The sequence below is a fragment of the Macrobrachium nipponense genome, chromosome 10 (genome assembly GCF_015104395.2).
Source record: "Macrobrachium nipponense isolate FS-2020 chromosome 10, ASM1510439v2, whole genome shotgun sequence".
Taxonomy (NCBI): Eukaryota; Metazoa; Arthropoda; class Malacostraca; order Decapoda; family Palaemonidae; genus Macrobrachium; species Macrobrachium nipponense.
In genome coordinates, this window is record NC_087204.1 from 19,885,286 (window position 1) to 19,897,751 (window position 12,466).

General features: G+C 35.1%; 1 protein-coding gene across 2 annotated transcripts; it reads right to left on the bottom strand.

Annotated features, from left to right (window-relative positions):
• Positions 1–449: 449 nt before the first annotated feature.
• On the bottom strand, positions 450–6,841 carry LOC135223451 (venom carboxylesterase-6-like). Of its 2 annotated transcripts, XM_064261854.1 has the most exons (12): positions 6,695–6,841; positions 6,071–6,267; positions 5,730–5,885; positions 5,358–5,543; positions 5,049–5,239; positions 4,202–4,355; positions 2,915–3,099; positions 2,299–2,378; positions 1,811–2,038; positions 1,158–1,293; positions 713–885; positions 450–585 (listed from the first exon to the last, which is right to left on the bottom strand). In XM_064261854.1, exons 1-11 carry the CDS (start codon positions 6,706–6,708, stop codon positions 733–735), a joined length of 1,680 nt encoding a protein of 559 aa, XP_064117924.1. In that variant the 5' UTR covers positions 6,709–6,841; the 3' UTR covers positions 450–585; positions 713–732. The 2 variants fall into 2 exon arrangements, with proteins under 2 accessions (XP_064117924.1, XP_064117923.1); XM_064261853.1 differs by lacking the exon at positions 450–585 and having other exon boundaries at positions 635–885.
• Positions 6,842–12,466: the final 5,625 nt, after the last annotated feature.

Below are 12,466 nucleotides of genomic sequence, written 5' to 3' on the forward strand. Positions count from 1 at the left end.
ATTATGAAACGCTGCCACCAGTTGTTTGGCCGACAGTACAAGTTATCCTATACAGGTCAAATCTTATAAAGAAGCAGATCTGCCCTCATGCATAACTGTGAAGTAATATTTACATTTCTGTTTAACTTCCGGTCGTGAAAGAATGAGGTAATGTGATAGCACTAGTTTCATCAACCTGTAAGTTATGCTAGATCTTTACTGACTCTAATATGAAGCCAGCACATTCATTTTTGACTGGGGATGTAATCCCAACACCAACCTCCAGGTTTTCTTAGTGTGGGTAGTATGGAACTTAAATGTAACAAGTTTCCTCACATCAGCCCGATGACAATATCTACATGTTCATGGGAGAAACATTATCTGTACCTTGCTGCTGATGTTATGCACATGTCACTCAAGCAAATGCTGACCAGACTCAACATTGCTCATTCTGGCTAATCAAAATTCCATTAGTGACAGTTTATATTAACAATTAAAGTATAATATCAAAGTGTCCCATTCTTTTCCAGATCATTATAGAAAGAAAATAAGCATGCTAATTACAAAAGAAAGGTGCCAACAGGATCCTTCCCCAATGTTTTGAAAATAAGCTCTTTACAGTATAAGCTCTTTAAATGGAGGTTTGTAAGGTGACTTTTGTATACAGAAAGAATCTTGTTGGATTCTCTTCAAGGAAAATTAATAAAGATTTGAAAAGTTTAAATCAGAACTGATCAGATGATGATGTGACCATTAGGGTGAACATGATTCTGAAGAATTTTCAGAAGTACCAGTGCCAGATGTTTCTGTTGAGTATCTTCGGTTTACTTCCTGAAGAATTTCCCTCGTTCTTGATTGAAGTCTGGACTTTGGACGAGGTACAATGTGTTTCCAAAAGTTCTGTTCCTGTAAAAAGCGAATAACTTCCATGAATTCTCTCTACATCTTCGATATTCAAACTATTCTTATACTTCACAATTCTTTTATACAGTGTTCATTGCATTTATGTCAGATGACAGCCTTCTAGCCAGTAGCACACTTACTACCACATTTTTAGTAATGTAATGAATTGAGTAGCGTTGTAACAGTATAATAGATGTTATAACGAAATTTTAAAGTTGAGGTTTTAATGAGGTATACATATACAGATGGACTGTTAAAAACACAGGCAAACTCACCTTTTCTCTGAATGGCCTATTCACCATTGCAGGCTCAACAGCAATTTCGTAGTAACCAACAGGGCGGTCAGGCTGAAGTGGTTCCCATTTCGGAATATCTGCTATGTTGTATTTTTCCAGATTCTCATTTGGATTTCTGGAATTAGTAAAAAAAAGATACATAAGCGAGAAATGGCCATGTTTCATCTCTGTTGTTATTTTAGATTAAACTAGCCTTCAGCCGACATGGGTTCTTGCTCCTATGGGCAGCCATTACGTTTCCATTACTATAGTGTACAAACGCAAGCCATCTGGCTTGAAGAAGATAAACGTTTTTCATATCCTTCCATACTTAGCAATGCTGATGGCATTTCTTGTATATGTTGCTTTGAAGAGGAACTTACATTGATTTGCAAATGTTATAATAAAGACAAAATATTGGTCAAATAGCAAAATTGACAATTTTGTGCTTGCAACAAGATAACTGTCAGAATGAAAAATTATTCTTCTACGAGCTCTTGAGTCTCTTTTCAGCACCTATTTCCAACCAGAGCGATATAACCACTATTGTTTTAAAGCTATACAATTGTGAATTTTACTTCTCCATTTAATATCTACATTTGTAAATCATTTTGCCAAGACAAATAGTGGTAATATTTTCAAACTCTACTAACCCACTAACTACAAAGTTTGTAATCATATGTAGAAGCATCTGTCCAACTCTTCGATCTCTCTCTGAACTTTCGCCGAAAGTGAAAGGGAAGTCAAAAACTTGGATCACGTCATCTCCGTGAGAGACACCTGTTTCTAAAAGGGGTGTCTTATATCCCAGAGCTTTCACCTTCTTATACATAGGGGCTGCTAAAATAGGAGTCCCGGGATCTCGATGCGTCATTACATATCTGTCCGGTTACAGAGGAAAATAGGATGGTATCAGTCCATTAGATTTATTGGTTGGTGAAATGACTGCAAACATTGAACATTAATTCATGTGTAAAAAATCAGTATTAAAAGATATACACACAAATTAGTAGCAGTTTGGAAACAGGTTAGTAAGACAAAGCAGCAGGTGCACTAAGGTAGCCTTATATCCTCTCTGAGACTTACTAATATTAGCATCCTTAACACAAGGAAACCAGACATCTTGTACATATATACTTACGTGTAAACTGTGGAGCCCGACTGTGCTAGGTACAAAGCTGAATCCCAGACGCAGTGTCCTAAATGACGATCAGTCCCTGCCTGAAAATGTTTATTTTATTTATTCCAGTGACTGTAGATGTATTACTTGAAAACAAAAATAATTTGCAAGAAACAGGAGTATCTTATACACTCTAATATCTGTTGCTTTAAAAATTGTTGCATTTAATCCATCAAGATAATAACTTGAGTGCCAAGGTAGCCTTCTCCTTGAACTACAGTTGGCATTTTAAAAGAGACCTAGTGTAATTTTTTTATTACCTTGTGACAAACATCCATTTGGAAGAGCATAGTTAGTCTCAAACGTGTGTCATGAAAACTAAGATAACCAATACCTTGCAAAAGTTTTGCACCATGGTCAGTGGTTTCGCTGTGAAAAACACTGGCTTGAGAATACATATATCCTTAGTGTTCCCTTTGAAGTAATCTTAGAAATTTTAACTATGACCATTTCCATATGATTCAAGAAATGCATCTGAACACACTAGTTACTGCCTTTAAGATATGTGATTTCCAAACATTGTAAAAAAATAGTTAATTCTTTAAAAAAAAAAAGGGAAGGTTTTCTCTAGTCTAACCTCTGTCAACTGCTCTATGAGCACCCCACCATCGATTCTTGCTTCTTCGCTGAAGTGAAATGCTTCACCTAAATCTTTCATAACTTCCTCTGTTTCTGGATAGGGCCAAGGTGTGAAGAAGGTCTTCGATGCTTCCTCATAGACCGCACTTACGTTGGCTGGCTGTTTGGCCAGTAGTATAGATTCTAAAAGAAACAGAACTTTAGGTTAACTATCAAGAGTTTCATTCATGGTTATAAAACTTATGGTGTGTAACAAGAGATTTAGTGTGGCTTCAGTTACTCATTGACAGGCTGAGCCACAGACTACATTCATCTTGATTACAGGTTAGATTAAAGCCCATTTTGAATTAGATGCAGACAGTCCAAAGATACCAAAGGTTGTATTCTCTCATCTCTTTAGAGACAGACAAAAAAAAATTATTAGATACCATCGACTGTCTCTAATAACATTGCCCAAAAACCAAACAAAAACTTCTTTCAGTTTACTTCTGAAGATTGAAAAAGAAACCCACAAAATCACTGTATATAACTTGTTTACTTATAAGTAGTTACATTTTTTTTACTCCACACTCGAGTACTTTCAGGCCCTCGAGTGTGGATTAAAATGTAATGTAAATACTTATAAGAAAACAAGTTATACACAGTGATTTTGTGGGTTTCTTTTTCAATTGCCCCAAAATTTATACATTTGCCAAGTTTCATGATACATATTTCAAAAGATGTATAACTCCATCAGATTCCGTGTAATTATTATGAAAGGACACATTTATGAAGTAAACACTTGTCTTTATGCATAAAAGATCTGTAGAAGGATGTTAGATCATTACATGATTAAGGGCCTGACTTGCAGCCTATAGTTGCGAAGATAAACAAAAGCAAGCGAATGCCATACCACAATTTCAAAAGTGTGTATAAAAAGAGAAGCAGACTAGGAAGCTTTGTGCTAAAACAGGATATAACAGAATGAAGAAAGATTGAGACTCTATGGATTCGTCTTTGAAATCATAAAAGGAAATAAAAGCTAGCAACCAAAATTTAGTTGCCAGAAACTGTATCCCTGACGCTGTCAAAAACGAAGACCTCGAGGAGAAGAATGATTTAAATATTTACTTTTTTTTTTACTGTAAGGTTTAAAATGAGCATGCATTAAGAATTTCAAAAACTTGAAAAGTTTTCTGCTGAAGAGGTTTTTACTACAGAACTTTTATGCAGAAGGTGAATCCAGGATTGCTAATCTAATTATCATTACAGTGGACAGCATCAGCTGTGTTTGGGATATACTTACGAACAGAGTAAAGTAGACCTTCATTTGGGACGATACCAGCAATCATAGGCACTGGAGCAGGGGACAATTCTTCTAGGGGTGCTGGGAGGAAAGGCGAAGGACGGAGTCCCCCATCAATAACAGGGACAAACCAGAAAGGAAAAGTGCCAAGTAGCTGTGAATCGAGACAAAAAAAAACAGTTATGAAGTGAACATACGGTACTTATGTCAAAGTACTTCAGTGCTTAGAAATAAATCAAATTTTTATTCTCTTGGTTATTACCCAGCACAGTAAAAAATTAATGGGAATACTTTAATTACTGATTTAGCAGATGGATTGAAGGTAGATATTTTTGTCCTAAAAACCAATTGCTGGGCCACAACATATAGGAAGAGAACAGAACCATGTACATATACAAATTCCTTGCATTTTTCCATATGCATGGAATCATTTTAAGAATGGCTAAAGTTGGAAGAAAGTTAATGAAGGATTCATGAATCTCATACATTACAGATTATCGTAAAGAGAATTAGTAAAAACAAAGCAAGGAAAACCTTAACGACATGGAACGATTGAAACACCTTTTAGACTTAGATAGCGATAACAGAAATATCTATATGAAATGAGACAGTAATTGTACCACACACAGAGGGTCACTCCATCCAAGTTTTGGATCAGTTTGATGTTGTAGAACTACCCTGGAATTTCAGAAGTTTTACACTGAAGAATATTTGCTGCCATTGTCGGGTGGAATTTTACTTCATAAACCCTATTTAAGGTATAATGCAAAATCTGTTAACTAAAGCATTATAGCAAAAGCATAACCATATTGTTAAAGTCATTGGATATAGACCTCAAACTTCTTACATGGATGGAACCTTGAGCTGCAACAATTTGGTCGCTGGTCTTTGAAGCTAGACATTCTCGTAATTCCTCGGAAGTCTCTGAAGGGCATTCTAATTTCTTGCCCAGCATTCTGGCTCCAACCTCGGGATCCATTTTCAAAGCCCAGTCACAGAAACTTGCGCCACTCATCATGATTCCACGATGAAACAAACCTGGGATTGAAAATAACAAGCAACAAGGTATTGAGATCTCATTCCATTTTCTAATGGCTGAAAGGTTACTGAATATAGCGAAAGCAATTCCTGTTTTTCTTTGTAGGTGGCCACTAACCTTTAGACAAAGGAGAAAGCGCATGAAAATTAACAGAAGCAGATCCAGCAGAAAAACCTCCAATGGTGACTTGACTTGGGTCCCCTCCAAACTGAGCTATATTCCTCTGTACCCATCGAAGAGCAGAAACTTGGTCCAGCATTCCATAGTTACCAGGTAGAACAGAATCCCCCATACTAAGGTACCCTATTTTAAAGACAGACACAAAAAAAGGAGGTAGGTATATAGATGTGAACATATATGGTGCTCTGAATTAGATTTTGTGGATCAAGTTGAACTAGAAACTTTCATGTCATCTTTGATGCTGGATATTTTATACCCGCTGATATAATGTCTCTAATGACAGTCAGAAATAACCATATCGAGACTGACCTAATGCTCCGAGGCGATAATTAATGGTGACTACAATAATATCCCTAGAAAGGAGTTTTGCAGCTCCATACGCCGAAGATGACCCTCTCATGAATGCTCCCCCATGGATATAGACAAAGACTGGGAGGAGTGTGCCCTCTGCTCGGTTTTCCTCACCTGTGTTTGAGATAATAGTAGGAACGCCTCACTGTTACTACATACTCTTCTTACGCCAATAAAACCGGTTGTGAAAAAGAATTTTCAAAGTCACAAACATGAGTTTCCTTTGTTTGAATGTAACTGAAGATATCAAAAGTGACAATTTATGAGAATCTAATGGACTCTAAATAGTGACAACTTACCAAGATTGGATGGAGTGAAAATATTGAGATAAAGGCAGTCTTCGCTCCCATAGACCTTTCCACTTTCTGGATCATGTAGTGGACAACTGGAGGTTGTCTTAATGGCAAGTAGATGTTTACCAGGCCAAGTTTCCAGAAGATCCACTGGTTCAGCAAAACGCAGCTTTCCCACTGGAGGTTTGGCAAATGGGATGCTCCTGTTTCAAAAAATAGCTTTAATAATTGATAGTCATGCTAATAATTCTTTTAATTTTTCTTTACTGTACTTAATTTCTGGAATGAAACACTAACATAGGCTAATATTTTCCCTATCGTATGTATACACCTGGTTTTTTAAACAGTTTCATCACAATAATCACATTTCATGAAATTTATATGAAAATACAGCAATCTGTGGATATTTCTCACAGAAAACTACTTTCAATATGAGAATTTCCCCTGCGTAATGGGTAGATGTGGTCCATAGAGAAATCCGCAAATACATGAGTCCGTGAATGCTGAGAACGCAAATACGAGGGGTCCACTATAGTGCTAATCCTAAGTATCTCTAATCCCGCACCATAATCAAAACAATTACGATGATAATTAACAGGTAATTTTTATTTTGTTAGTTATCAAACTTACTTGAAAGCGTGCATATGGGTGTTATTGTAATGCGGAGAGATCGTAGGCTCTACAAGTCCAGTGATGGTGCCTAAGTTGGTTCTTAAATCAAAGGTTTCGCTTGAACCTTGACCTAAGGGAAGTAAATATTCATTAAAAACTAAATTGCTAGTTCATAGATATTAGTTCAAAACACTAAATTGCTAGTTCATAGATATTAGTTCAAAACACTGACTCGTTTATGACCAGCTCCTTGTCAGTAGATTAATGCCAAGTTACTTTGTTTCAAACTAGCTGTTTATCGCGCAAAATATTTTACTCAAGGAAACAGGTAATCTTGGTTTAATATGAAAGTTTATGTGTTGACACAAATGGAGGCTAGACAGAATGAAAACAGACAGGTCTCAGAGAGATATCCAAGATGAAAACATAAAAATAAAGATAAACAAGAAAATTGTAAACTGCAACAAACAGAAAAAATGCCTGGCTAGTGGCCCAAATGATGGCCGTTGGGAGAGTTTCAAAAATTCACAAAGGAAGAAAAAGTAATGATGATATAAATTACCAAACATAAGAAAGTGGAATTAATGAAGAGGTATTACATTAACAATTATATAACTCTGAAATTAATTTAAATACCTTGTATAATAGATTAATAAAATAATACAAAAAGGCATTGACCGAGTTCATTATTAGTCACATTAGCATAAATAAATGTACAAATAATTGCTGTGGTAATATGATTGAAAGAAGAGAAAGAGATGAATGAGGGTTTTTTGACCTTATAAACCAAAATCATAATGGTCATCCTGGTAGTTTCATAAGATTCTGCTACTGATTTAAATTTCTGTGTGGGAAAAGAAATAAACAAACTTATAAAAACAACTCACAAAAGGTTATAAGAAATATCTGTAACCCTTGATCACTAGCTTAATGTAATACTAAACAGTAAAATAGTATAACTAGCACTACTTTAATATGTGAGAAAATAGAATTGCACTGATTCAACTCTTAAACTCAAACTTGCGTTGAATAAGTCTAAACCACAAGTAGATTGGTATGGTCAAGTTTCTTTCTACTCCCAGATGATCTGAGGGCAAAAGTATGATTACATCCCATGATGTAGATCAAGGCCTGACAGGAACTCTCTTCTTATAGATAAGATAGTAAGATTCTGACAGATGGGTGCAGATATCATCCGTTCAGTTTAAATTAATGTGAATCACAATCATTAACAGCCAAAAGAACTTGGTAAACTTCTCTAAGCACTTATTCTCCAAAATAAACACTATTGGCAAAATAAGAAGACTAATGTTTTCTACACGGACGGAAAGTGATGAAAATGTCTCTATTTTTAGTGGCCGTTATCATTAGCAAACGTCATAAGTCACTAGATAAAGTCGATAATGTGGTATCTGAAGGAGGATTTTGAGTGTCTACTTCAATGAAAATCTTTTGATTCAGTTCCCCTGGTGTTCAGAACTTTATTTTATTTTTTTTTCTGCCGAACCTCTGTCGGTTCTTCCCATGGAGTAGTAGTACCATCAGTGCACTGTAGGCATTACAAGGTTCTTTGCTGCGTCCCTTTGGCTCCTAGTTACAACCTTTTTCATTCCTGTACCATGTCTGTTCATATACTCTTTCTTCCATCTTACTTTACACCCTCTCCTAACAATTGTTTCAAAGTGTAACTGCGAGGTTTTTACTCCTGTTACACCTTTTAAGTAAACCTTTCAAATATCAATTTCTGTTTCAGCGCTGAATTACCTCATAGGTCCCAGCACTTGGTCTTGGGCCAAGATTCTTCTATTTTCCATTCCATTTTCTGTTGGTTTAATAAAAAAAAAAATTAATTGCAAGATTTCATGTATGCAGTTTTGAAACCCAAAAGTTTAATTTTTCAGAGTAGTAAAAAGTTGTACAGATAATGGATTGGTGTGCTTAAATATAATATTAGTATTTTTGCATTTATTTCAGGTGTATGAACTGTTATTGTATATTTTGTAACAGAAACGTAATTTTTCACAGCAGAAAATTCTCTTATGTGAAAAAAGACAGACTCATAACAAACACCAGTAACTTAAATTTCATTCAAAAGTTAGCTTGATACTTTGGGAGCATGATTATGGTCATATTTAATGTTTAAACTCTAGAAATAAATACCTATTATTAGCATTGACAAGGAGTAGTAACATTCCTTGAACCTACAAGTGAGAGAGCTGAATTAGAAATTGTGATATGAAAAGTCACTGGAGATGGTGAAAACATACTACGTAGATTTGTTTTCAGGATCAGGCTCAGGTAAAGATCGATGTCCCACCACTTTATCGTTGCCCAGTAACATGATTGAAAAAAATAATAATAATATAAAGGATTGTAAGGACAACGCTTTTCCCTATTTTTTATTGTATCCAATCATCAAGTCGCGTTGTTCTTACTTCCGTCCGATAGAGCATTCCGCGGCCTTTCCGCTGATGTATAACGCATATAATTCCATTATTTGTACGCCTTATTATCTTTAAATGTATGTTTATATGAAAAAACAAATCTACTGTCTCAGTCATTTCTGCTCTCGGTGAGAGTCTGTACTACTTATCCGTCCGCACCTATCTATGTCAACCCAGTTCTGTAAATAAATCATCAGTACCCAGCTACCTGTGTTAATCTCTGGTCCTCCCAGGATAAATAATTCTTGCAATCTCATATTTTTATTTGAAAATAAAAATAACTTGTAATCTCATATTTGTATTTAAAAAATAAAAAATAACTGTAATCTCATACATATTTGTATTTAAAAAATAAAAAATAACTTTGTAATCTCATATTTGTATTTAGAAAGTAAGTACCAATTTTGCTTCCTCAAAACAACTAGGTTTTTCATGTTGCATTTTTTAGCTGTCTAAATCATTTTATCTTATTAACTGCATAACGAACGTTTCAGATACTGTAGTTATCTTTTCGTTATCACCGCTTCTTATATTTTTATTATATCCATCCTCAGGCTTGTCCTTTAGTCTTTGATGTTATATATTATATTTCTTTTCAGAATTATTCAATTTGGTTTAATTATTCAACTCCCCCTCTTTTTTTTTTTACCTGCTCAAAATATTTGAACGTTTTTCAGCATCTTCCTTTTCTGTAGAAGCAAAGAACAAAATCTTGTTTCCTTTCATGGCAGTGGAGTAAGCATTTGGTGATGAAATTCAATATCAATATTAAGTTCTGTACCCAAACTTAACCAGAACTATTTTTAAAACAAACCTTTTTTTTACTGTTATTGGATTTGGCTCATCTTTGTACCTATTTTTTAAAACCTTTATAAGTTGTTTAAAATTTATGAGACCTTTCAAGGGCTCTTCTGATTTGCATTGGTAAAAATATGTAGGTCAGACCAAGTTCATGTGATATTAAGAATCACTTCTTGACCCCCCTTGTTTACAACCTCCAAAATTCATATCAGTCAGTAGACTCAAGTGCCAATCATGTCGGTCGACTCAAGTGCCCACGAAGGGCATCAGAAGTTCAGAAGGTTTGTAACTTGCTATAATTGACAAACCTTTTTTCCCCTTTGCCATAGGAAGGACTGATGATGAAGACTATTACCACCTTGTTTTTTTGTTTTTTTTAGTGACTGTAACAATTGCAATTCTAAATCATTTATGACCATTCTCCTAATCTGTTTATTTATGCTTTAGTGACTGTAACAAATGATCATTTTTAAATGGCATGTGTCAATGATTGGAAAATGCTGAGAGAAAAGAGATCATTTGAAATATTAAATGGTGTTGGTGATAATGACTTCTTTCCCTCCTCTTCCACTTGGGCTGCATTTGCCTTCACCATTATAAAACAGCTGAAGACTTTTTCAGTCAGAAATCCTTCTACAGATATTGAACCTTCCCTCATCAGAGGAAAATACTGACGATACTAAAAATAGTTTATAATAGAGTGAAGTGTGTCTGTTGTCATCTCTTTCTTTTTCGATAATAATACTTCAAAGATAGTTGCGCTACATTTTTAAATGCATTCGCTCTTAATCAGCCTTTAGGGGACGCACAATATCTCGCTACTAGTTTCTTATCAGCAAAGATATTAATTTTTTTTATTCCTCAAACTCTGGTTCTCCTTTCACACTACTATTCCTTTCATGTGAATGATGATTTCCAAATCCAGCCTGATCCAATCTCACAGCTCCCTTTCATTTCAAATCTAGTCTTCTCCTAGGGCTGGCCCGAAGGATTAGAAATTTTTTTTTACGTGGCTAGGAACCAATTGGTCACCTAGCAACGGGACCTACAGCTTATTGTGGGATCCGAACCACATTATGTCGAGAAATGAATTTCTATCACCAGAAATAAATTCCTCTGATTCCGCGTTGGCCGACCCGGGATTCGAACTTCGGACCACTGGATTGGCAGCCGAGCGCGAAAACCACTCGTCCAGCGAGGAACTTTTTTTCAGTTCTTATAACGGACATATATATATATATATATATATATATATAGATATATATATATTATATATTATATATACTACATACATACGCATGTACCTTTTCACATCTGTAGAGAGCATTTCCTTCGAGACATGAATGAAATTGTCATCGTCCCATGTAATTTGCTCTCCTGCTGCAACCCACTAAAATCAGTCTACTAGTAAATGCATAATTTATTGAGTAAAATAGGTATCGTCATTAATTTTAACAAAACATGAGGCAAGTTATTGTAGTTTCCCTTCTATTAGGAGCCCATGCTGAATGTATCAAGAGAGAGCAGCAGCTCAGTTAAGCCTTATTTTTTTTGAGGAGTAAATCACACAATTTCTACTCAACCTAATTTTATTTACAAACAATATACAACCATCATGCAATATCTTTGGCATGTCAGTCTACACATTTTTTTGAAAAACAAAATTTTTGGGATGGGTAAGCTTGTAGAGAATTATGAAACTGTTCCATAAATATGGAATGGTTCCATATAAAAAATTTACTATTTTCAGAGGATGACTAAAAAAAATTGGATATTTTCAGAGGATGACTAAAAAAAAATTGGATATTTTCAGAGGATGACTTAGGGAAGTTTTTTGTTCATAGTTTGTACCAAACTAATGACATGCAAAAAAAAAAAAATTTATATAAATTTTTAATCGGTAACTTGGCATTTTTTCTTATGTTATATACTTTTTAAAATCATTTAATAACTTTATCATTTTCAAGATAGAATTCAGCCTGCTTGAATTTATCATGGCCAATAGTATCACAAGATATAACTTGGGCCCAACTGTACCTTTGAAATATCGGCTACTGTTTAAGAGCTGATCATGTTTTTTCTGGTGATCTCTGTACTAGGCCAGCCAGTTTGTTTCTGCTTTGTCGGTGCTGAAGAACCAATTTGTACTCATGTATGTAAAATATTGACAACTTAGTATAGTAAGCAAGATACTAAAGCTAATGGGCAGTCCCTGGGTTACGACGGGGGTTCCGTTCTTGAGAGGTGTTGTAACCCGAAAATCGTCGTAAGCCGGGACATGGTCAAAAATCCTAAGAAAACCTTACTTTTAATGCTTTGGGTGCATTGAAAACTATGTAAACTGCATTCTTATTGCATTTTTCATAAAAAAAACCTTCAAATATTGATTATTTTGCATTTTTTATATCATATTTCCTGTGACAGATGAGCGTCGTAGGCGTCATGACCCTGGAACATGCGTCGTAACCCTGGAAATAATTTCTAATGAATATAATTGAAAAGCGCCTTAACCTTGGAACGTCGTAAGCCGAACCCAGGGACTGTC